This window comes from Cetorhinus maximus, chromosome 35, assembly GCF_964194155.1.
Source record: "Cetorhinus maximus chromosome 35, sCetMax3.hap1.1, whole genome shotgun sequence".
Lineage (NCBI taxonomy): Eukaryota > Metazoa > Chordata > Chondrichthyes > Lamniformes > Cetorhinidae > Cetorhinus > Cetorhinus maximus.
In genome coordinates this window covers 3,323,647-3,347,350 of record NC_135913.1, presented here as the reverse complement: position 1 = coordinate 3,347,350, position 23,704 = coordinate 3,323,647, and the positions used below count along the sequence as shown (strand labels likewise).

The 23,704-nt window shown below is 49.1% G+C and overlaps 1 protein-coding gene across 7 annotated transcripts in view; it reads right to left on the bottom strand.

Moving 5' to 3' along the window:
- The window catches only part of LOC144672011 (uncharacterized), an 81,297-nt gene that overhangs the window by 40,304 nt on the left and 17,289 nt on the right, over positions 1-23,704 (bottom strand). For 3 of the 7 annotated variants that reach the window (XM_078533945.1, XM_078533944.1, XM_078533943.1), the window contains exons 3-5: positions 21,178-21,231; positions 12,706-12,737; positions 5,014-5,547 (exon numbers count right to left, since the gene is read on the bottom strand). In XM_078533945.1, the coding sequence (XP_078390071.1) occupies positions 5,014-5,547; positions 12,706-12,737; positions 21,178-21,231 (620 nt within the window). The remainder of the gene's footprint in view (positions 1-5,013; positions 5,548-12,705; positions 12,738-21,177; positions 21,232-23,704) is intronic. The other 4 variants (XM_078533947.1, XM_078533948.1, XM_078533946.1 and 1 more) reach the window with 3 other exon arrangements.

The window sequence follows — 23,704 nt, the reverse complement described above, 5'->3', positions numbered from 1 at the left end:
CTCGGGGACCGTGTTCAGTCCTGAGCAGCGCACCTTAGAAAGTGCATAACAGCCTCAGAAAGACCAGAACGTCACTAGGATTCCAATGGTTAGATTATGAACAATGAATACATAAATTGGGAGCAGGGGGAGGCCTGGGGAGGTGCACGAGGCCATGGGGCGGGGAGGGGGCGCGAGGCCTTTCCAGCCGGTGGATGGATAAATATAAGAACAAGAGGACACAATCTTATAAATCAGAGCTAGTCCATTCATGAAGCATGTTAGGGCATTCTTTGTCTTGCAAAGGGTGGTAGAAGTGTGGAATGCACTCACACACAAAAAGCAGTACACACAAAATCCATTAATCGTTTATATTCAGGAACTGAAAGATATTTGCTGGTCAACAATATTAAGGGATATGAAATCAAGGTGGGTGGATGGAATAGGAAAAATCAGCCACAGTCTTACGGAACGGCGCAACAGGCTAAAAGGGGTCAAATGGCCGACCTTCATCTTGTGTCTAATGGTTACATGGAATTACGATGCATTCTTAGCACAGGAACACACCACTCACCCCGAAGAATCTCCCCCCATTCCATCTGACTCACCTCAGCCTTTCAGCACGTCTTTGTACTCAATTATCTCTTGTGCACTTGCACAAATTCCTTTTGAAAGCATCTACGCTGTTTACCTCAACGCCCTTCTGTAATAGAAAGTTCTACACTGTGCGAGGAAATACATTTTCCGTGTTTCTGGGTCTTTTTCCGAGTGGCAGGTGGTGACCAGTGGGGTACCAAAGGGATCAGGGCTTGGGCCCCAGCTATTCATAATATGTATCATTGATTCGGATGTGGGGGCCAAACGTAATATTTCCAAATTCACTGACGGCACAAAACTCTGCTGGAATGTGAGCAATGAGGGTGTAAAGAGGCTTGAAGGCATTTTAAACAAGTTGAGTGAGTAGGCAAATACATGGCAGAGGCAGTTGATGAGTGTGAAGTTATCCACATTGGTAGGAAAAACAGAATGGCATAGTATTATTTAAATGGTGATAGATTGAGAAATGTTGATGTATAAAAGGGATCTGGGCGTCCTTGTGCACCAATGACTGAAAGCAAGCATGCAGGTACAGCAAGCAGTTAAGGCAGCAAATGGTATGTTGGTCTTCATTGTGAGAGGACTTGAGTACAGGAGCAAGGTTGCCTTACTGCAGCTGTACAGGGCCTTGGTAAGACCACACAAGGAGTATTGTGTGCAGTTTTGGTCTCCTTACCTAAGAGAGAGAGAGGGAGTTCACCAGACCAATTCCTGGGGTGGCTGGATTGTCATATTGAGGAGAGATTGGGCCGACTAGGCCTGTATTCGCTGGAGTTGAAAAGAATTCGAAGGGATCTCATTGAAAAGTATAAAATTCTGACAGGGCTGGACAGACTGGATGCAGGGATGATGTTTCCTCCGGCTGGGTTGGGGTGGTGGGGGGTGGAATGTGGTTTAGAACAAGGGGTCACAGTCTCAGCATACAGAGTAGGCCATTTAGGGCTGAGATAAGAACAACTTTTTTCACACATAAGGTGGTGAACCTGTGGAAGTCGCTACCACAGAAGGCTGTGGAGGCCAAGTCACTGAATGTACTTAAGAAAAAGATTTCTAGATTCTAAAGGCATCAAAGGGTATGGGGAGAGAGTGGGAGTATGGCACAGGTACTTCTAAAGACATCCAGAAACTGATTGCTCCCTCTGGTAGAGACAATGGGACATAATGTGAGACGAGTATCATCTCAAGAAATCCTGTGAGCAATGCCCAGACAGATAAGCGAATTCACTTCCTGCTTGGAATGTACAAAGGAGGGGTTAAAAGTGAGACGAAAAGTTGCCCTGGTGTCTGTCTGTTGGTGGGTGTTCTGAGATTGGAAGTGCTGGAAGTTTGAGTCAGAAGTAACAGTCACATATCATGCCCCTGCAAATCGTCATTCTTCAAGTATCCCGATTTCTCTCCTTCTCCACTGAAGCCAACATGACTGAAACCTCGAAACCGACTATTCGCCTACCGAAGAAAAGTCGACTGGAATCTTGAATCGTAACAATCTTCATTGGCTCAATCACCTACTCCCCACTAGTCAAAGACTGTAATATGAATATTCAATCACACAATCATACAGTGCAGAAGAGGCCCTTCGGCCCATCGAGTCTGCACCGACACGTGAGAAACACCTGACCTACCTAACCCCATTTACTAGCACTTGGCCCATAGCCTTGAATGAAATGATGTGCCAAGTGCTCATCCAGGTACTTTTTAAAGGATGTGAGGCAACCCGCCTCCACCACCCTCCCAGGCAGCGCATTCCAGACCGTCGCTTCCCTCTGGTAAAAAAGCTTTTCCTCACATTCCCCCTAAACCTGCTGCCCCTTACCTTGAACTTATGCCCCCTCGTGACTGACCCTTCAACTAAATTCTTACTTTTAACCTGTATGACCGTATATGCTTGTGTTTTATCCTTTCTTGCCTTTAGTAGTTAATAAACTTACTCTTACATTTAACTCAAGACCAAATCGGCTATTTCAAAACCAGAACAATTGGGTCTGAGGAAATGGTATCCGCAAAAGGAACCGTTTTAGATTAAATCTTGTTGCAACCAACAGAGGGAGGGGTGCTGAATAAAGACAGGAAGCCAGTATATCCCTCCTCACCTGAGGCACAACAGTTTGGGGGATGTCCCAGCCAAACGGGGACAAACTGAGGGGTCTCGCCTGGATCAACAACTTTGGGGAACCTCAGCTGGGGGTAGGTGGTAACAATCCCCTTAGTACACTGGCCTTACATACTTCCGATGCGTCATGCACACATGCTGCCCTACGCGTTGAACAGGCAGGGCTACTTTTTTTTTTCCATCGCCCCCTGCTGATGTGCTTCACGTGGGCCAGCCTCGCGCAAACCCTTCCGCAGGCAGACCCCGCCTCCACCAGCGTTTCACTTCCGAAAACCACCCGAAAAGCTCTAGAAAATTAAATCACATGGACGACCAGAGAAACGGTGCCCCTGAGATTCTGTAAGCAGCTGCTCCTCCAATCGCAGGTTGTTTCTCTTCTGTGCTTGCTGCTCTTAGTGAGCCTACAGGTGATGAGAGAGGCTGCCGGGTTGGGGGAGAGAATGGGGGTAGGGGGGTTATGCAAAAGGGGAGATGGGGGATAGAAAAGGGGTACACACAGGGAGTGGGGGGGACTGCTTAGGGGGATGCGATGGGGGAGACGGGGAGCTGGGGGAGCCACCAATAGAGTAGACTGTGGGTAGGGTGGGGAAGGGAATGGGGGGTGTGGGCAGCTGCTGCCAAGGTGGGAGGCTGGGGGTTTGGGCTGCCAAGGGGGAGACTGGGATGGGTGGGGGATGAAAAGGGGGACAGAGGCTGCGAAGGAGAGAACACAGTTTTAAACATGTCAAGACGGAATACTCAGCTAACTGGGTGCCAGGAAAGTCTGAAGTCACTGTGGTAATGAATTCTTCGCAAAAGAACGTGGAGTCTCGAGCATAAGGCTGCATAAGGTCAGGAACCACTCTCAAACAAAACGTCTAATGGCTGCTATCGTAATGAAACTGGTAACTGGATAATTTAGCACTGAATAGTTTTATTTCATAAGAAAGATTTGCATTCTTGTGTTATCACATCTCAAAGCTTTTTACAAGCTGTGAATTACTTGAGGTTCAGTAACTGTGTTGGAGACAACCAAGCAACTATTTTGCATGTGCGCAGATCCCGAACAGTAAAGATAAACAACCTGCAGTTCCGTAGTGACTTTTTCCTGACCTCAGGACTTCCCAAAGCGCTTTAGTCAATGGAATACTTTGGCAGTGTAGTCACTGTTGTAATGAAGGAAATATAATGAGGTAAATGATCAATTAATTTAGGAGGAGTCTAGGACTAGGGAGCACAATCTAAAAATTAGAGCCAGATCTTTCAGGGGTGAAATTCGGAAACATTTCTATACATAAAGGATGGTAGAAGCTTGGAGCTCTGTCTCGCAAACAGCAATTGATGTGAGATCAATATTATTGCTAAAGCAATTGTTAAATATAAATTTGAGATCGAGATTGGACTCAGTAAAAAAAAATGTAGTAACTGCCTGGTTAAAATCTTCCAGCTTTGTGTGTATGTGGCGGTAATGCATTTGCTGTGACCTCACCAGTCCGTGGAAGGCGTGTTTATGGGGACGGCTTTGTCTGTGTACAACTGTGCGTCAGTTATTTTAAAAATGAAACATCTGTTGCCAACTTATGCCAATTTCAATCTTGTGGGTATCGATGAAATTAATGCTTTCGTTGTGTATTTTGGCTTTAGGTTTAGTGGAGGGGTGATGATTATTGTGGGCTTTTCCTTCAAACTCTGCTTCTGTGAGAATCTAAATACGCGGTATGTCAACACAAGTACAGAAAGAGCTGTTGTGACTGCATCACCTATGAGGAGTTAGTAAGAATAAAATAGGAGCCCTTGAGAATCAAAAAAGTAGCCCCTGTAAAATAAAATGATTTTGACTCCCGCCCACTGGCACAGACCATCCCCACGCACCTCGTACAGACCTCTCCCCCGCGCAACGTACGCAGTGCCTCTCCCACCCCTTTCGCACAGGCCATTCCCCGTCCACCTGCTGCACAGACGGAGGCATCGCGCGCTGTAGCAAGCCAGCACCGTGTGCGGCTCACCGGGGCGGAGTGACCAGGTTTCTGGCCGCAGGGGGCTAAACTGGCCGTTTTCAAGGTTCGAAGGCTGTGAGGGGCTGGACAGCTCTGTTTATTGAGAGGTGCAGCCCATTTAACACAGGCTTGCAAATCAGTTTGTGTTTCCCAAGTGGTTCTTTTAAAGATGCAGTGTGCCCACAAGTTTGGGGTTTGGTTGGGGGTGGTGTAGGGGGGATTGGAGAGGGCGGGACAGGAATGGCATGGGTGAGAGAATGGGGCAGGAGGCTCTGGGGAGCCTGCACTATCAGGATGAAGCCTAACATGGGTTCGGAGGGGTGGGGGGGGATAAACGGGCGGGTAACGTACTTGGGTCGATTCCTTCCACAGGCTCCTCTTCCTCTGAGCGCTCGTCCTTGCAGGGGACCACCTTCCAGCCGGGCTGGGGGCCCCTGCCTCCCGGCCCCTGCTCCTCCAGTTCACACTCCACGATGCGCAGGGAGGTGACGGAGTTGGACACGCAGCCTCCGTCACTCTCGTCTTCCTCCTCCTCCTCTTCCTCCTCCTCCTCCTCGGAGCTCAGGCCGCGTTCTGTCTCCTGCTCCGAGCCGGGGCCGCGCTCCGCCTCCCGGGGCTCCGGCGCCCCTGCCGACGATCTGCCCGTCTGCGCGGGCCGGCGCCGCCCTCTCCTCCTCGGGTCGTGGCCCGCTGCTTGCCAGCGGTAGGTGTGGCCGGCCTGGCACGCCCAGACCGCCACGGCGGCGGTGCCGCTGGGCGGCAGGTACCTCAGGCTGGGCGGGTGGTGGCAGCCCTGGCAGTGGCTGTGTGTCCAGCCCACCAGCTCCCCCAGGGCCTCGCCGCACGTGCGCAGGTCCAGCCGGCTCGCCGGCCCCTCGCCGTTTTCTGCGGAGGAGAACAAGACTCGAGATCACCGTGCTGGCACTTTAGGGGGGGGTGGGGGTTGCCTCCCGGCAACGCCAGCTTCCTGAGGGCAGTACTCGGTGACACCATCAATCCCGTGCTGGCCGGCCGCAACGCTTTGTCCACCGGGTGCAGCAGGAGCTGACCTCAGGGGCCAAAGGCCAACCAGCTCCAAAGACCCAAGCAAACCCCCAACGGAGGGACTGACGCAATCTCTTATCCACCCACCCATCCACTCCTCCTCTCTTCCCTTGCACTGGCTTCCTTCGGCCCTGAAACCTTCAAAGGTCTCTGCTCTCCTCCCGTTCTGGCCCTGATTTAAAAATCACTCCGCCACTCACTGGTCACTGCGCCTTCGGCTGTTAACATCCCAAACTTGGGTTTCCCCACTCCGAACCCCTCTCGCCTCATTTGAAACCCTCCTTGAAACCTGCAGCTTTGACCAAGCTCTCTGTTTTGGCCCGAGCATCTCTGTCGGGGGAATCAATGCCAACTTTTCGGTCTGATCATGCTCCTGTGAAGTTTTACGACGTTATAGGGGCTATGAAGGCAAATTGCAGAAATTGTGCACTCGATAACACGTCGTTCCCCCCTCAGCTACACACTCCACCAACTGACCCGCTGCACCCTGCCACTTGCTCTCAACTGGTTCACCCCACACCCCCCTCATTCTCCACCGATCCTGTACCAATCCCATTCTCTGCCAACCCCACAGCCTCTGCTCCCAGCAGCATTCACCATACCCAGTGCGTTGGCTCCCTGAGATAGTCACCACCCACCCCATAGTCCAGGTGCGGTTTCCACAGTTCCTACCCAGCCTCCACAACCTTGCCCCTGCGCTATCTGCCCGTCCCTCCAGCCCCGCATGGTTCCCGCCTTGTCTGCACAGCCTCCTGCGATTCCTGCCACATCCCCTGCAATTCAAGCCCTATCTCCCCAGCCCTGTCACCTGCGATTCGGGCCCTGACCCCACAGCTCCATGCGATTCCCACTCCACATCCATAGCACAGGCCCTCCCATGATTCCCACCCTATATTCATAACCCAGGCCCCTGTGATTCCTGCCCCATATCCACAACTCAGCACCCCCCGCGATTCTCATCCCATATCCACAACCCAGCCTCCTGTGATTCTCAACCCATATCCACAACCCAGGCACTCCCCTCCGCGGTTCCTGCCCCATATCCACAACCCAGCCTCCTGCAATTCCCCCTCCAAATCGACAACCCAGCCCCCTGCGATTCCCGCCCCATATCCACAACTCAGCCCCTGCGATTCCCGCCCAATATCCACAACTCAGCCGCCTGCGATTCCCACCCCATATCCACAACTCAGTCCCCTGCGAGTCCCACCCCATATCCACAACTCGGCCGCCTGCGAGTCCCACCCCATATCCACAATTCGGCCGCCTGCGATTCCCGCCCCATAGCCACAACTCAGCTGTCTGCGATTTCCACCCCATATCCACAACTCAGTCCCCTGCGAGTCCCACCCCATATCCACAACTCGGCCGCCTGCGAGTCCCACCCCATATCCACAACTCAGCCCCTGCGATTCCCGCCCAATATCCACAACTCAGCCGCCTGCGATTCCCACCCCATATCCACAACTCGGCCGCCTGCGAGTCCCACCCCATATCCACAATCCAGCCTCCTGCGATTCCGGCTCCAAATCGACAACCCAGCCCCCTATGATTCCCATCCCATATCCACAACACAGCCCCCTGTGATTCCCATCCCATATCCACAACACAGCCCCCTGTAATTCCCGCCCCATATTCACAACACAGCCCCCTGCGATTCCCGTCCCATACCCACAACACAGCCCTCTGCGATTCCCGTCCCATATCCACAACACAGCCCCCTGTGATTCCCGCCCCATATTGACAACACAGCCCCCAGCGATTCCCGCCCCATATCCACAACAGCCCCCTGCAATTCCCATCCCACATCCACAACACAGCCCCTTGCAATTCCCGCCTCATCTCCACAGCCCCCTGTGATTCCTGCCCCACGCCCACAACCCTATTCCCATACAACCCTAGAAAATCTAAGGTGTAGAAAGAGGCCATTCAGCCCATTGTGCCTGCGCCAGCCAAAAAAGAAACTATCTGCTCATTTTAAGTCCACTTTCCAGCGCCTGGTCCATAGCCTTGCAGATTGCAGCACTTCAGATGCAGATCCAGGTACCTTTTAAATGAGTTGAGCGTTTCAGCCTCAACCACCAACTTAGGCAGCGAATTCCAAACACCCACCACCCTCTGGATGAAAAAGCATTTCCTCATGTTCCCTCTAATACTTCTACCAGTCACCTAAAATTTATACCCCCTGGTAACTGACCCCTCAGCTAGGGGAAAAAAAAGGCTTTCCTGTCTGCCCTATCTAGGCGCCTCATAATTTTGTACACCTCAATTAGGTCACCCCTTGGCTTCCTCTGTTCCAAGGAAAACAACCCCAGCCTCTCTAATCTTTCCTCATAGATGCAATTTTCAAGGCCTGGCAACATTTTTGTAAATCTTCTCTGTACTCTCTCCACAGCAATTATGTCCCTCCTGTAACGTGGTGACCAGAACTGCACAGAAAATTCCAGCTATGGAATTCCCCTGCGATTCCCATCCCGGCTCCACAGGCCAGCCCCCTGCGATTTCCGTACTGTCCCCACGTTCTACGTGATTCCTGTCCTGCCCCGACAGGCCGTGCTCCCACTGCTTCCTGCCTGGTCCGAATAGCTCCCACGCTTCCCGCCCCGTGCCCACACCATTTCCACAGCCCCCGAGGTGCCCAGCCTTGCCCCACAGCACTCCCATCGCCGCTATTCCCAGCCTGGCCCCACAGTACCCCCACCACTATTCCCAGCCTGGCCCCATAGCACCCCCGCCGCTATTCTCAGCATGGCCCTACAGCACTCCCCACTGCCACTATTCCCAGCCTGGCCCCATAGCACTCCCCACCGCCGCTATTCTCAGCATGGCCCTATAGCACTCCCCACCGCCACTATTCCCAGCCTGGCCCCATAGCACTCCCCACCGCCGTTATTCTCAGCATGGCCCTACAGCACTCCCCACTGCCACTATTCCCAGCCTGGCCCCATAGCACTCCCCACCGCCGCTATTCTCAGCATGGCCCTATAGCACTCCCCACCGCCACTATTCCCAGCCTGGCCCCATAGCACTCCCCACCGCCGCTATTCTCAGCATGGCCCTATAGCACTCCCCACCGCCACTATTCCCAGCCTGGCCCCATAGCACTCCCCACCGCCACTATTCCCAGCCTAGCCCCATAGTACTCCTCACCGCCACTATTCCCAGCCTGGCCCCATAGCACCCCCCACCGCCGCTATTCTCAGCCTGGCCCCATAGAACTCCACACCGCCGCTATTCCCAGCCTGGCCCTACAGCACTCCCCACCGCCGCTATTCCTAGCCTCGCCCCACCGCCCCTATTGCTAGCCTCGCCCCCACAGCAAATCCACTGCCGTTATTCCCAGCCTGGCCCGATAGCACTCCCAACCGCCGTTATTCCCAGCCTGGCCCAATATCACCCCCCACCGCCGCTATTCCCAGCCTGGCCCCATAGCACCCCCCACCGCCGCTATTCCCAGTCTGGCCCCATAGCACCCCCCACCGCCGCTATTCCTAGCCTCGCCCCACAGCACTCCTCACCGCCGCTATTCCCAGCCTGGCCCCATAGCACTCCCCACCGCCGCTATTCCCAGCCTGGCCCCATAGCACCCTCACCGCTGCTATTCCCAGCCTGGCCCCATAGCACCCCCACCACCGCTATTCCCTGTCTGGCCCCATAGCACCCCCCCACCGCTGCTATTCCCAGCCTTGCCCCACAGCACTCCCCACCGCTGCTAATCCCAGCCTGGCCCCATAGCACCCCCCCACCGCTGCTAATCCCAGCCTGGCCCCATAGCACCCGCCCACTGCCGCTATTCCCAGCCTGGCCCCATAGCACCCCCCCACCGCCGCTATTCCCAGCCTGGCCCCATAGCACCCCCCTACCGCCGCTATTCCCAGCCTGGCCCCATAGCCCCCTGCAACTGCGATTCCTGCCCCTCGTCCCCATAGCCCCTGCAATTTGAAAGCTGTCCTCACAGGCCTGTGATTCCCGCCCTGTCCCCACAGCCCTCTTCGCTTCCCGGTCCATGTCCCCACGGCACCCGCGATTTCCAACCAATATCCACAGCCCAGTCCACAGCAATTTCTGCCCCACGGCCGCTGTCAACTCCCTTCCCATGTCCCCATGGCCCCCAGCGATTCCTGTCCCGTGTGCCCACAGCCCCACCCCTTCCCACGGTCCTCACTCTGCCCCCACAGTCAATTTTCTATCTCCACACTCTTGCCGTATCCGCACAGCCCCAGCTTGAATGTTATCCCCATAATCCCTGTTTCCTACAATTCTCTCCTATCCCGCAGAGTCACTGGGCAGTGATGAGGAGCATGAACCGTGACGGCTTTGATTGATTGAACCTTGACTGATTTCCTATCTCTCTCATCCAAGTGCTGCTGGACAATGATTAAGAGCAGGCCCCCAAGCTGACGCTCCTCTCTGTCTAGCCCAGAGCTGCACTTGGCAGCGTTTGTGAAGCCAGCACGTAACCCCCAGTGACCCCCTTCCGGCAGTGAGAACACTCCAGCTCTCCGTACGGTTGTCCTCGAGCTACAGGATTGATGGTGTCGCACCACGTCACGAGAGGTGCCTCGTACCGTTAAGCAAGCTGACATTCCGAGACACCCTCCGCCCGACCACAAAGTGAAATCGGGGAGCGTCCAGCAATCTCGAGCTGCGAACAGGCTCGCGTTATAAAGCTGCCACGCTCCGCGATTCCGGATGCAGGATTGAGAGTGCGGAGAATGGACACATGGGGCAATGTACGGTGGCGTGTGGGGAGGGTGGGGGAGGGGAGTGTGGGGGCTGGGGGTGGGGAGGAGGATCGGGGCTGGATAAAATGGGGGTTTGGGGGTCATTAGGGGATGGGGTCAAGCAAGTGTGAGTGTGATGGAGAATTAGGGCGAGGCACGAAATAGCAAGCGCCAATTTAAAAGGGGTGGGGGTCAGAGGGGCAACCCCCTCCGTTTCCAAATGTCCCAGTGAAACCTTAAATAAAACAAAACACAAATGAAATGCTCAAGTATTGCAATGGATACAAAAATCGAGACTAAAGTTCCATTCTCCAGCACTGTCATCCATCACCTCAAAGGACAACTAAAGCCCATATTCCAGAGTGTGCAGGGGGGTGGATACAGACATTCGGGAATGTTGCTGCCCTAATTCCGGATCAGGGTCCGTGCAAAGGAAGCCCTGTCCCTCCCGTCTCCTCCCTCATTTTCTGCACCCTTCCCCCAACCACCCCTGCCCACAAACACACACACACACACTCCAGTCCAGGTTTTAGTTGTCCTTCAATAAGCACAATAATTAACAATGTCAAAATACAAGGCTCAACACGACAAAAAATGCCGACAAGATGGCGCTCGCTAGCTGAATGGCCTTGCTAGTGAGCGGTGACAACATTGACAGCGGGATGAGGTGAACAAGTGATGGATGCAGTTACTGGAGGGGATGGAAGACAAGCTCTGGGGTCCCATTGCCTGCAGCAGCTGTGGTCTCTGCCACCGCAGGACCCCGCTGAGCCATACAGGCGGAGCGCTGCTGCCCTCCGGTGGCACTGGGCTGGTAACGTGGCATTAAACCTCCCCTTGCGACCGCCTTCCTGCCCCCTCAGGACTGTCGGGAAGTTTCCTCAACCCTCGTAACTGCTCTGCCCGAAAGGCAAACGCACTTAAGCTACAAGGGATTCGAGTTGAGCAAGAGAAACGAGCATGCTGCTGAGACAGGAAGCATTTCAAGAGCAGCATCCACCAAAATTCATGAGTCACAGAAGGTGGCCATTCGGTCAATCGCGCCTGTGCTGACTCTAAGAAAGAGCTGGTTAAATAAGTCCCAATTGCCTGCCTTATCACCAGAGCCCGGAAATTATCTTTCTCTTTTCCTTTTTAAGTATTTATCCAATTCCCTTTTGAAAGTTACTCTTCCACCCACTTAAGCAATGCATTTGAGATCATAACCTAAGTTGTTAAAAAAAATCTCATCTGGCTTTTTGTCGATTATCTTAAATCTGTCCCCTCTGGTTATCCGTCCTCCTGCCAGTTTCTCCCTATTTACTCCTGTTAAACCCCTCAATATTTGGAGCATGTCCAGAAATTTTCCTTCACCTTCTCTGTTCTAAGGTGAACAGCCCAGCTTCTCCAGTCTCTCCGAGTAACTGAAAGCCCTCATTCAGGTACCGTTGCTCTGCACCCAAACCAAGTCGGGGACAGATAGATTGGCTAACAAGGGGAGTCAAAGGTTAGCTGGGGGTAGGCAGAATATGGAGTTAAGGCCACAATCAGATCAGCTGTGATCTTATTGAATGGCGGAGCAGGCTCAAGGGGCTGAATTGCCTACTTCTGCTCCTATTCGTATGTTTGCATATTCCACCTAAAGCACTGTGCCCAGATTTTTGCCAGCTGAGGTCAAACCTATGATTCACTGAAGTTTTTGGATAACTTCCTCCTTTCTTGAACTCCTTGCCACCATTCATGAAGTCCGAGATCCTGTGCAGTCTCATAGGAGCCTTTTCGGCTTGTCCCACAGCTTCATGGATTAGTGCGTGCGAACCTTCCGATTTCTCTGCTCTGCACCTCCTTTACACAATTTGTACTCTTGCATTGACGTTTCCTCACCTCCTTCCTTCCTTCCAAACTACATCACACACACCCGGTAGTGCTGGCTGATAATGTCATGGAGCTCAAACTACGCGGCAGTCCCCGAGCAATCATGTCAACCAGCGCAGGCCATTATTTCAATTGGTTGGAGCACCTCCAGCGCACATTCCTGCCAACATCTCATTTCCCAACAGAAGCTTGGGGCTTAATGGGGCTCTGTCGGACGCGACACGATGGGGTCCAGTTAAGTGCCAACCGGACCTGCTCCTCTACCCTGGTACGGCATCATGGTGGTACAGGGTTGCAGCCTGGGAGCCCTGCACAAGCAGTGCCAACCGACACCAGCAGTCTGTGATCTCAGGAGCTGACTGGAAGTGGGGGAGGGGTGGGGGGGTAGGGGGTAAATGAATGGAATGTGAAGTTTGCTTACCTCTGTGGGCGGCACCGAACCGCTGCAGATCTCTGTAACAAGAACAAAGAACAAGAGTGACGACAGGTGAGGCAACAATCAGGCATGACTGAACACAAAAACAAAATACAGTGAATGGTGGAAATCGGAAATTAAAAAAAAAAAATGCTGGAAACACTCCCAATCTGCCAGGATCTGCAGAGAGAGAAAAAGGAGTTCACGTTTCAAGTCAATAAGTTCTGATGGAAAGTTACTAACCTGAAACATTTAACACTCTCCACGGGAGTGGCCAGGCTTGCTGAATGCTTCCAGCATTTTCTGTTGCAATAAACAACTTGAACTTATAAAAAAAATGCGCTTAACAAGCGAGTTATCGATACAAACATTTTTGACACCAAGCCACAGTGAGAGAAATCAAGGCGGAGGAGCAAAAGCGGAGTCCGAAGCGACAGGCACTATAAGGCAGAATGAGAGAGTAAAGGGGTCTTTCTCATTGTTGTAAAACACACCACACTGAGGGAGCGAAGAGATGCTGCTCATTGCTGTAAAAATCCAGCACAGCATAAGAGCGAAGGGATTTTACTCGAAGAGCCGCACAACACAGGGTCATTCTGCCTTGTGCCCTCTCTCTCTGCAAGACCTCCACAATCTGTTTCATGGCCCTCCTATTTCCCTGCATTTTTGCGCTTTGTTCCCCCATGAATATATATCCAACTCCATTTAGAGGGTTGGAATTGCATCTGCTGCCACCACTCGTTCACGCAGCGCTCACCAGGTTGCAACGACCTGCAGAGTTAAAAAGGAAAAGTGTCCTCTCTTTCCCGCCGCATGGCTTCAATCTATGTCTTCTGGTTATCAATGTTCCCGTCAACCGAACCCATTTCTCTCTGCCTCCTTTGTCAAAACCTTTGATAATTCTGAACAAATCAAAAATAAAAAACCTCTCTGTGATCTGCTGAGCTCTCACGAGGAACTCAAGAGGTAGTGCATTTTGCCTCTTAATAAGACAACGGCTGATCTTCGACCTCCGTGTTGCTTCCCCGCCTGACTCCCACATCCCTCGAAGCTTAAAAATCTATAAACCACAGGCAAGCAACGTTCTGAACAACTGAGAATCTGGGGAACCCCCAGGGTAGGAACGCCAAAGATTCACAGCCCTCTGAGTGAAGGAGTTTCTACTCACTCTTAGGTCTAACTAACACCCTGATCTGCTCTCTAGGTTTCTCTCTCCCGCCAGGGGAAACAAGTCTCCCAGCATCAACACTCCCGAATCCTTTATGTTTCAATAAGATCAACAATCCCAGCTTCCCCTATCGCCCCAGACAGCTGAAGCTCCTCATGCCTGGCACCATTTTCCACTGAAGCTCCTCTGCAGCCTTTCCAAGGCCGCAACATCCTTACTCTAGCTGAGGCCTAACCAACGATGGGTAAGGGTTTCGTGTCACATTGCTGCTTTAAGATGTGACTCCATCTATGAAGCTTTGCTTTGTGAACAGCTCCACAAACTTAGCCTACTGTCTTCAATGAGTACATGAAAATCTCATTTCTCAAATCCCTTTAAAACCGTGCCTTTTAAGTTGTATCGCCACTAGTCATTTTGCCCGACATAACACATCACTTCACGCTTTGCAGAATTAAATTTTATCTGTCTGTCGTGTTCTTATAAATGACACAAGTCCTTGAGCTTATTTACTGTATAAGACACAAGGCACCAATCACTCATAAGGGATTGGGTAAACACATTGTGGGTTCATTTCTTAAGATCAGGCACATGAGGACAGTCTTATGTTGTTGTAAAGCTTTGAACACTGGGAGCAGTTTGCTCTGCTGCTTAAAGCAAAAATGAAAGTAAAACTGGAACACACAATACATACATCATCTCCCTTCTAGTGCTGGATGCAGACACATGCTCACATACTTCGAGGAACACTACAACACTGTGTGCCCTTTTCTGCAGTGTGTCCCCTTGAAGTCTGTTACCATCTGTTCATCGCATTTAAAAGCATTGTGGCACCTGCAAAGTTTGAAATTCTATCTTGCGCACCTAATTCCGGGCCACTGATGTACATCAGAAAGAGCTGTGGTCCCAGCACTGACTGTTGGAGGACACCACTGAGCACACTGCTCCAGTCCAAAAACCAGTCATTCACAACTACTGTCTGCTCTCTCAAATGATACAAGGAAATTCTTTCCACTCAGCGAGTGGTTAAGGTTTGGAATGCACTGCCTGACAGTGGGTGGAGGCAGGTTCAAATGAAGCATTCAGAAAGGAATTAGAGACAGCTATCTAAAGAGGAAGAATGTGCAGGGTTATGGGGAGAAGGCGGGAGAATGGCACGAAGTAAACTGCCTGTTCAGAGAGCTGGTGCAGACATGGGCAGAGCATTAAACAGGAAATTACTGGAGCCTGTAACAAAGGAAATGTAATAATTGTAGGGGATTTGAATCTTTATTTAGACTGGGGCAATCAAATTGGCAATAACAGTCTAGAAAATGAGTTTGTACAATGTTTTCATGGCAGTTTCTTGGAACAGTAAGTAATGGAACCGATTAGGGGCAAAGTTATGTTAGATCTAGTATTGTGTAATGAAGCAGCGATAATTAGCAATGTCATAGTAAACGATCCACTGGGAAATAGTGACCATAACACCATTCAATTCCAAGTTTGAAAATGACATATTCCAAACTCAAATAATAATCGTAAACTTAAACAAAACAATTACATAGGTATGAGGGGAAAACTGGCTAAGGTTGATTGGGCAAATAGACAAAAAGGTATGGAGGTAAATGAACAGTGGAAAATATGTAAAGCAACAATTCAAAATGCTCAACAAAAATACATCCCTTGAAGAACAGGAGCTCAGCAAGAAGAACCCATCCATGACTCACTCAGGAAGGTTAAAAGAAGCGGCTTAGAATGTTGCAAAAAAAGACGTAGCAAGTTAGAAGATTGGGTGTTTCAGAAACCAGAAAAGGGCCACCAAAAATTTTAAGAAAAGGAAAAAAAAATAGAATGAGAGTAAACTAGCCAGGAATATAAAAACAGGTTGTATGAGCTTTTATAAGTATGTAGAAATGAAGAAAGGAGCTGAAGGAAACATTGGTCCCCTAGAAGCGGAAACAAGAGAAATTATCATGGGGATTGAGGGAATGGCAGAGGCACTGAACAAATACAGTGTGGCTCTCTTCACAGTAGAAGGCACAAGTTTCATACCAGGAATAGGCAATAACCTAGGGGCTGAAAAGAGTAAAGAAATTAGGGAAATTAATAACAGCTGAGGTACAGTACTGGAGAAACTTCAGGAACTAAAATCTGACAGATCCCTGGGACCAGGTGGCCTGTACCCCAGGGTTCTAGAAGAGGTAGCTGCAGAGCTAGTGGATGTGCTGGCTACGATTTTCCATAATTCCTTAGACTAAGAAATGGTCCCATTAGATTGGAAGTTGGCAAATGTTACACTGCTTTTCAGGAAAGGAGGGAGAGAGAAAACAGAGAATTACAGGCGTGTTAGTCTATCGGTTGTTGGGAAAATGCTGGAATCTATTCTTAAGGAAGGCTTAACAATGCACTTAGAAGAGCATAGTATGATTAGAATGGGAAAACAGGATTTTATGGAAAAGAAATCCTGTTTGACAAACTTGTTAAGAGTTTTTGAGGATGTAATTAGTAGGGTAGATAAATGGGAAGCAGTAAATCTAGTATAACTGGATTTCCAAAAGCCATTTGATAAGGAGCCACACAAAAGATTAATGGGAAAAATGAGGGCTTATGGGGTTGGGGGCAATATATTTCCATGGAGAGAGGATTGGTTAACGGGTAGAAAACAGAATGGACAAAAATGGGGCTTTTTCCAATTGGCAGGCAGTGAATATTGGAGTGCTGCAAGGCTCGGTGCTGGGGCCTCAATTATTTACAATCTATATAATGACTTAGATGAAGAGACAGAGAGTAATGTATCTAAGTTTGCTAATGATACCGAGGTAGGTAGAAAGGTAAGCTGTGGGGAAGACATAAAAATGCTCCAATGAGATGCAGACAGGTTAGGTGAGTGGGCAACAAAATGGCAGATAGAGTATAATATAGGGAGCGTGAAGTTATTCGCAATGGTCGTGAGATTAAAAAGCCAGGCTATTTTTTTTAAAAGGTGAGAAACTTGTAAGTGTTGATGTTCAAAGAGACTTGGGTGTGATTGTACAAGGAATGCAGAAAGCTTTCATTCAGGTGCAGCAAGCAATTAGGAAGGCAAATGGCATGTTGACCTTTATTGCATGGGGATTGGAATACACAAATAAAGAAGTCTTGCTACAGTTGCATAGGGTTTTGCTGAGACAGCATCTGGAGCACCGCATGCAGTTTTGGTCTGCACATTTAAGAAGGGATATACTTAAATTGGAGGCGGTACAGCAAACGTTCACTAGATTGTTCCCTAGGATAAGGGCTGTTCTATGTTGAGAGGATGAGTAAATTGGACCTATATTCCCTGGAGTTTAGAAGAATGAGAGGTGATCTAATTGCAACCTACGAGGTTCTGAAGGGGTTTGATAGAGCGGATGCTGGGAGATCATTTCCGCTGGTCGGGGAATCTAAAACACAGGACCACAGTCTCAGGATAAGGGGCTGATCATTTAGGACTGAGATGACGAGAAATTTCTTCACTCAAAGGGTTGAGAGTCTTTGGAATTATCTGCCTCAGAGAGTTGTAGGTGCTCGTTGAATACCTTTAAGGCTGGACAGACAAAGTTTTGGTCTCTCAGGTGATGAAGAGCTATGGGGAGCAGGTAGGAAAATGGAGTTGAAGCCCAAGATCGGCCATGATTTTACTGAATGGCAGAGCAGGCTTGCTGGGCTGTGTGATTTGCTCCTGCTCTTATTTATATGTTATGATGGGCCAAATGGCCTCTTTCTGTGCTGTAACATTTGTCATTCTGTGCTTTCTGTCCATTTAACTATTTTGTATCCTTGCAGACAGACACTGCTCCTTTAATCCAATGAGCTAATATTTTGCCGACATGTCTAACATGTGGCACTTGTCAAATGCCTTTTCAAAGGGCATACGCACAACAAGCGCAGTAAGCTCACCAACCCTCCATTATTTCATTGCAGAGCTCGATACAGTTCGTCAGACGAGGTTTGCCCTCAATAGCATCCAATGAGCTGACAGTGCCCAGCACATGAGAGAATGGGTCAGACGACAGCGCGAGTAAATCAGAGGGTAAAACGTGACCTGGCTACGATGCCTCAATGCTTTAACAACCCGTCCGCGCACACGCCCATTCGGTGAGGTAGCTCCACGCATAGCGGAAGCGCTTTGATGGAAGAAGCCCGGGGATAGTCAATGATGGGCTCTGCAGGTAGGGTCAATATCTGATCCTGGGCGCTGAGGACAATAATGGTACTCGCCCAAACAGAGGCGTGCGGGCCATCATCACTGAATGATTCAACAGCAACTTATATTTACATAGCGCCTTTCAACACATTCAATCATCCCAAGGGACTTCATGGGACTGTTATCAAAGAAAAAAGCGACAGTGAACCACGCAAGAAGATTTTAGGACAGGTGTGACAGGGGTTTGGGCATATTGGTCGGTTTTCACAGAGGAAGAGCGAGAGGTGGAGCTTTGGGGTGTGGTGGGGGAATGTATGGCTTTAGAGAGCAGCTGAAGGTTTGATGGCTAATGGTAGAGTGAATAAAATCAGCCATGCATAAGAGGTCAGAATTACAGAATGCAAAGGTCTCAGAGAAGTGTAGGGTCAGAGGTAGGGAGGGCTGAGGATTTTGAAAACGAGAACGAGAACTTTAAAAATTGAGCTGCAGCCAGAGTGGGAGCCAATGTCATTCAGCGAGTACAGAGGGTGATGGGTGAATGGGTTCTGGTGCGAGTTAGGATACAGGCAGCAGTTTTTGATGAGCTGAAGTATATGGAGCTGAACTTTTCTTCGCTCTCTCTGGGTTGGGAGCCCAGTGTTTAGGCTGGCAAACAAGTGGTCCCTTTGATCTCCCTAGTACAATAGCTTACTTAAGGAACACTGGCCCCGTTGTTATCCCTTGCAAGATCCCATTACTTTCTGGAACCACAGCTTTGGGCCCTCCTTTAAAGGAACAGTGCTCCTTTTGTCGGCCTGCTGGCTGGAGATTGCTGCCTCCTGACACCACGTTTTTTTGGTCTCCTTTAACAGACTCTCTATTGTTCATCATCAGTTCTGCTGCATGCTGCCACGCTTAAAGGCACAACCCAATTCTTGCCACCTTCAAAAGGTGTACCCCTGGGCGTCTCTGTTTCTGCCCCAATAAATAACCAGTGATTTATAAAACGTCCTTGCTCTCGTTCTCTATCAGGTATTGCGAAAGAGCCACAAGTAGCCTCAGGGACAAGCAACTCACCTTCATACCTACACTGATGATAATGGATGAAGAATAAAAGATGCTGCATTTCTTTAGCCCCTTTCACAACCTCAAGACAGCCCAAGGTGTTTTACAGCTAGTGAATTCTTTTGAGGCCCAATCACTGGAGCAATGTGGATCCTCGCTGCAGTGAATTGATACACAGCAAGCTCCAACAAAACACCAACTGGGTGACGGCCAGGTCATCCATTTTAGCGATTTTGTTTGGGGGGGATAAGTGTTGACCAAAGACACTCTGGACAACTCCTGTGTTCCGATAACAGCGATCATAGTACTAAAAAACAATGCAAATAGGCATCAGGAAATCTACAAGATTCTGTAAACTGCTTCAGTACAGCTTGTTAACTTGGCATAAAGACCTATCATCATTGTACAATGGTCCACTCTGTAAATGAACAACTTACATTTAGATAGCATCTTTAATATGGTAAAACGCTCTTCACAGGAGTAGATCAGACAAAAATTTCTCACAAGAAAAAATTCTTGTCAAGGAGGTATCTCTAAAGGAGCAGTTTTTTTTATATTCATGCATGGGGTGTGAGCGTTGCCAGCAAGGTATAATTGCCCATCCCAGATTGCTGTTGAGGCGGTGGTGAACTGTGGCAATCCATGTGGTGTAGGTGCACCCACAGTGCTGTCAGGGAGGGAGTTACCAGATTTTGATCCAGTGACAGTGAAAGAACAGTCTTAAATGGAGCTGAGAGGGGCAGAGAGGTTCAAGAGGGGTGTTCGGAAGTCAAGGGCTACGGGAGCTGTGGGCATGCTTGCCAATGGCTGAACAATGAAAATCAGGGATGGATCAGAAGCCAGAATTGGAGAAGTGCAAAGATTTCACAGGATTATAAGGCGGGAGGAGGTGACAGAGATGGGAAGGGGAAGAGCCATGGAGGGATGTGAAAACGAGGATGAGAATTATAAAATTGAGATAGTGCCGGACTAAGATCCAATAGAAGTGGGTGAATGGTAAGAATTAGGACACGGACAGCAGTGTTTTGGGGTGGGCTCAAGAATATGTAGGATGCAAGTCAGAGAGCTGAGTATTAGAATAGTCCAGTCCAGAGGTAGAAAAGGCCTGGCTGCAAAACCTGGGGATGATAAACATCTTGGAAAACATCACGTAAGATTAAGTGCCGCTTTTATGACTTTACAACAGCGACTCCACATCAGAAGTACATATTCAAACGTGAAGTGCTTTGGGATGTTCTGAGGTCATAAAAGGTGCTGCAGAAATATAAATGCAATTTTTAATTTTCTAATTTGGAAAAGGAGATAAATTAACACTCCATGGGCTAATGAAGAACAGGTAGCACAGATTTCCAAAAGGTAGGGAGTGGCTGATTCAACTCTTGAAATAAAGCATTATCAATAAAGGAATTCCGTGGATGGTGTGCACATGGACGGTGAAAGACGCAAATCATAGTTATGGTTGGTGGACATTCTTCTCACTGGAGGGATATTGACAGTGGCATCCCAAAGTGATGGATATAAAGGGCACAGCAATAACATCTGCTCACATAATCAAGGGGCATGGTTTACCGAGCAGAGGACGCCAAGCAAACTTCAAGTTAGATGCAGAGTACAGCTCCCTCTACACTTTCTCCCATCAAACGTTCCCAGCATAGGCACAGCACATATTTGGAATGGAGTAAAGTTCCAACTATACATATAAACCCAAGAAACAGAAGCAGGAATAGATACCGTGTATGAGAGTAAGGTGCAGAGCAAAGTCCGATCATACGTTCCCAGGGCAGTTACAGCTTGGGGTTAGTTATAGACTAAGTTTCCCTCTGCATTGTCCCCTTCAAAAACATCCACGGCAGGTACAGCACAGGTTCGATCCAGAGTAAAACTCCCTTTACACTGCTGGAACATACACTCCAACATCGGGTACAGCACAGCCACTTGCATTTCTATAGCAAGTTTCAAGTAGAAAGCCTATCCTGAAATGCTTCACAGAGGTACTACCTTTCATTGAAAGGAGGTTGCTGTACAGGAATAATGAGCCCCTGCTGCAATTATACGAGGTTTTGGAGAAAACACGGAGTACTGTGTATAGTTTTGTTTCTTACCTAACGAAGGATATACTTGCCTTAGAGGTGGTGCTAAAGGTTCACTAACAGGTTCCTGGGATGAGTGGACAATCCTATGAGGAGAGATCAAGTAGAATGAGTGTATATACGCTTGTGTTTGAAAGAATGAGAGATGATGTCATTGAAAAGCATAAATTCTTGGAAGGCTTGGCAGGGTAGATGCCAAGAGTACTTCTCCCCGCTGGCTGGAGCCTCAAAAACTTGGGTGTAGTCTCAGGTTAACAGGTCAGCCATTTAGGAGTGAGGTGAGGAGAAATTTCTTTATTCTGAGGGTTGTGTCTGCTCAGTCGTTGAGTATATTCAGGACTGAGGTTGTTATTTTTGGCTATGAATGGAATCAAGAGTTATGGGGAGCGGGTAGGAAAGTGAAATTAATGATCATTAAAACAGTAAATTATCTAAAGCGGGGTAGGGGTTGCACAACAGGGGCCCATTCCCTGATACTACATGTTAGGTACTCAATGCAGCTCCTTGATACTACACTGCGGACTGGCTGTGAAGGGGGTGGCTCTTAACACAGGTACATCGAATTACACAGGACGTACAGCACATAAAAAAAAACAGATCATTCAGCTTTGTGCCTATGCTCCCCAGAAACCACCTCCAAGCTCATTTCTTCGAACCCAGCAGCATAATCAGCACATACTTTCCTCTTTTAACACCCCTTGGCCCAAAATTGCACAAGCATAAACGAGACATGTACTACTTTTGGTCTGGCTGAGATCAGCAAACTCAGCCAAAAGCAAAGATTGTTGTCAATTCTCCGGGTTTCATGGAGTCATAAATTGTTACAGGAGGTGACCATTTGGCCCATCATCTCAATGCCAGGTCTCTTTAACAGCAAATCAGCTAGCCCCACTTTTTTTCCTTTATTCTTTCCCGGGAGGTGGGCGTTGTGAGCATCAGTGCTGGGATCGCAATTATTTACAATATATATTAATGGCTTGGATGAGGGAAGTGAATGTACTTTCCCCAAGTTTGCGGATGACACGAAAACAGGTGGGAGGGCAAGCAATGAGGTTGCCACAAACAGTCTACAGAGGGACATAGACAGGTTAACTGAGTGGGCAAAGACTTAGCAGATGGAACATAATGTGGGAAAATGTGAGGTTATGCACTTTGGCAGGAAGAATAGAGCAGCTGAATATTATTTAAATGGAGAAAGACTGCAGAAAGCTGCAAGAGAGAGGGATTTTGGGGACCTCGAGCATGAATCCCAAAAGCTAGCATACAAGTTCAGCAGGTAACAGGGAAGACAAATGGAACGTTGGCCTTTATTTCAAAGGCAATGGAGTAGAAAAATAGCGAAGTCTTGATAAAAATATACAAGGCGCTAGTTAGACCACACCTAGAACACTGTGAACAGTTTTGGTCCCCTTATCTAAGGAAAGATATACTGGCATTGGAGCAGTCCAGAGAAGGTTCACGAGGTTGATCTCGGGTATGGAGAGATTTTCTTATGAGGTGAGGTTGAGTAGATTGGGCCTGTACTCACTGGAGTTTCGAAGAATGAGAGGCGACCTTCTTGAAATATATAAGATTCTTAGGGGGCTTGACAGGGTAGATGTTGAGAGGTTCTTTCCCCTTGTGGGAGAGTCTAGGGCCAGAGGGCATAATTTCAGAGGAAGGGATCACCCATTTAAGACAGAGATGAGGAGGAATTTCTTCTCTCGGAGGGTAGCGAACCTATGAAATTCTTTACCGCAGCGGGCTGTTGAGGCTGGGTCATTAAGTATATTCAAGTCCGAGATAGACAGATTTCTAATCAGTAAGGGAATCAAGGGTTATGGGAAAAAGGCAGGAAAGTGGATTTGAGGATCATCAGATCAGCCATGATCTCAATGAATGGCGGAGTAGACTCGATGGGCCAAATGGCCTACTTATGCTCCTACGTCTTATGGCCAGCATTTGATGCCCATCCTTAATTGCCCTTGAGCTGAATGGCTTCAAGCCATTTCAGAGGACAATTAAGAGTCAACCACATTGCTGTGGGGTCTGGACTCACATTTACGCCTACCAGGTAAAGGTGGCAGATTTTCTCCCCTCAAGGGAACCAAATTGAAACCAAATGGGTTTTTAACAACAATCGATGACAGTTTCATGGTTACCATTACTGAGACTAGTTTTCAATTCCAGATTTTTTTTTTAGTAACTGAATTCAAGTTCCAAAGAAGCTGCCGTGATGGGGTTTAAACCTGTGTCCCCCTGGACATTAGCCTGGGTTTCTGGATTACTAGTCCAGTGACATTACAACGAAGCCACCATCTGCCACTTCCCTGCTCTTTCCCCGTTGTCTCAGGAACTCTCCCCCTCCACCCCTCCCAGGTGCTTATCCAATTCCCTTTTGAAAGCCTCCACTGCACTCTGAGGCAATGCATTCCAGACCCTAAAAACATGCCACGCAAAAAAGATCTTTTCCTCACATTACCTTTGCTTCTTTTGCCAAGCACCTTAAATCTGCACCCTCGTGACTCTTGTGCCAACGGGATCAAGTTTCTTTTGAGCAATTCTGTCTGGGTCTCTCAT